This window comes from Cherax quadricarinatus, chromosome 76 (assembly GCF_038502225.1).
Source record: "Cherax quadricarinatus isolate ZL_2023a chromosome 76, ASM3850222v1, whole genome shotgun sequence".
In the NCBI taxonomy this organism is placed as follows: domain Eukaryota; kingdom Metazoa; phylum Arthropoda; class Malacostraca; order Decapoda; family Parastacidae; genus Cherax; species Cherax quadricarinatus.
Window position 1 is genome coordinate 16,792,013 of NC_091367.1, and position 2,500 is coordinate 16,794,512.

The window sequence follows — 2,500 nt, forward strand, 5'->3', positions numbered from 1 at the left end:
TTATAATTTCTCAATCACTAGGGAAACGGTTATTAAACAGGTTGGCCAACTGAGGCAAAAATAAGTCCCCAGGTCCTGAAGTTTTTTTTTCAGTAGTTCTTAAAGAGTTCAAGATGGTACTTAGTGAACTACTATCGATACTTTCATAGTATATCACTTCAAACTGATGTAGTATTGGAGATATCGAAGATGATTAATGTAATTCCTATTAAAAAATTTATGGAAAGTAATTACCATTCAATTTATGTTCAGTAAGCCTGAACTCTGAACACAGATCAAGACTCTGAAGCTGAACACCTCTCCAAGCTAAGGGACTGATTACTTCAATATTACCTCTTCAAGATTGATGGACTGATCACACCATCTTTATACACAATGTTTTCGACTTCTATGCAGGTGAAACGTTTCGGAATAAAGATATCTATCTGTTGCACGCTTCTTACTCTTCTGTTGATAAACGGTACAGCAATATCTTAACAATGTTTATCCAGCAAGCAGTTCACACCAGTTGCCCTGGAAAATCACTCATTTAAACCCGTTTCCTTGTACATCATTTCCTATGTTATCGAGTAGAGGAAAGCATATCAGATAATCTAATTTAGCTTAACATATTCTCGAATGTACTGTATATTATTAAAGATGAACAATTCCGACAGCAGGTTTGATCTGGCGAATACAGAGGCGACTGATCAAAGCTGCAGAAATGAAAACCTTCCATCTTGGCTGAAGGACTAACCACGTACAGATGAATTCTCAGCTTCAACTGTAGCTTTCAAGACTGATGGAGGGAACACCTTAAAATTTCCACTTCTTCAGCTGTCTCCTAATAAATTAGACTCCTGTGTATTCAACTGAAGACGTAGCCTCCTGCAGACGCAACATATCTCAGCAATAAATGTACCTAGACATTGGACGTATGTCTTATTCACCACACCACTTTACAGTCTAATGTAGTTTATTTAATATACGAGTATAATCGTGTAGAGCCCAATTATCAGCACAAATTCGGGTGTAGCCTAACCTATTAGTATATCACTCTGTTAAAAACCAAGTTATTAGATTTTTCTTGTGTAGCCCGATATAATATTATGTCTAATGAAACAAATCACACTATTGCACCGTATATTCTGACTTATCAGAATTTCGCCCGATAGACTCTCGATTCGTATTTCAGTACCTCAGTATCAAAAGCCCAGACTATCTATGTCACCCATTACAGACCAACATATTATGGCCCAGAGTACACATGCTCAAAATAAATTAAAAATCATTGATTCTCAAATAATTTATAAGGGTGACAAGTCAAGTCATTTTAACAGTATAGTAGGCTATGGGGCAGTTGCGCCTCTCAGGAGTCATGGAACGCTCGCCCCAAAATAAGCCAGCTGGAGTCTGCAGAGGTAACTCAAAAACAGCACTAACCTGGTTCGTCGAGGTGTGAGTGGTGGCTCTTGACCGCCTCTAGCATCTTCTCTCTCTCCTCCTGGGTTTTCACCAGAGAAACTTTCCCTCCTACACCTGCCGAATTGCACACAAATACGTAATGGTTAATGGCGCAGCTGAAGGATAGGAGGTTTAAACTGTGATTAACAACAACATGTATGTAGAGGAGACACATATGCGGTATTACGGTATTTATTAAGGATACGTTTCGCCCACCAGGGGCTTTATCAGTCCTATGATAAAGTCTGACGGACCAAATGTTTTAATATCTCACTTGTGTTTAACTTATTAAATCAATAATATGATGTCCCACGCTTCTAAAATTAATAAATTTAATTAACAAGAGATAACATATCAACCAGTCAAGACAAAGACATTCATTTAGTAAGCTTGAAATATTTATATATTTTTCGAAAATACACATCTTCAGAATTTAAATTTTCAAGGGAAGTTATTTTCACATTCCGTTAATATTTTTGTGTGAAGTCGTGAAATTTATTTATTATTTAAGATATAAATTTCATTTTACCAAAGTATAAAATAAACCAAAAATTTGAAGGCACTACTAACTGATATATATATATATATATATATATATATATATATATATATATATATATATATATATATATATATATATATATATATATATATATATGTATATATATATATATATATATATATATATATATATATATATATATATATATATATATATGTATATATATATATAAATATATATATATATATATATATATATATATATATATATATATATATATATATATATATATGTATATATATATATATATAAATATATATATATATATATATATATATATATATATATATATATATATATATATACATATATATATATATATATACATATATATATATATATATATATATATATATATATATATATATATATATATATATATATATATATATATATATATATATATATATATATATATATTATTTTCAACACTTCCGCGTTTCCCAGCGATGCAGGATGACCCAAAAAAGAAAACTTTCACCATCATTCACACAT

General features: G+C 30.8%; 1 protein-coding gene across 1 annotated transcript in view; it reads right to left on the reverse strand.

Annotated features, from left to right (window-relative positions):
• LOC128703717 (uncharacterized) overlaps nucleotides 1-2,500 on the reverse strand; it is a gene marked incomplete in the record, with an annotated part of 455,126 nt that overhangs the window by 235,393 nt on the left and 217,233 nt on the right. The window contains 1 exon segment of the mRNA XM_070101333.1: nucleotides 1,423-1,518. Coding sequence (XP_069957434.1) covers nucleotides 1,423-1,518 — 96 coding nt within the window.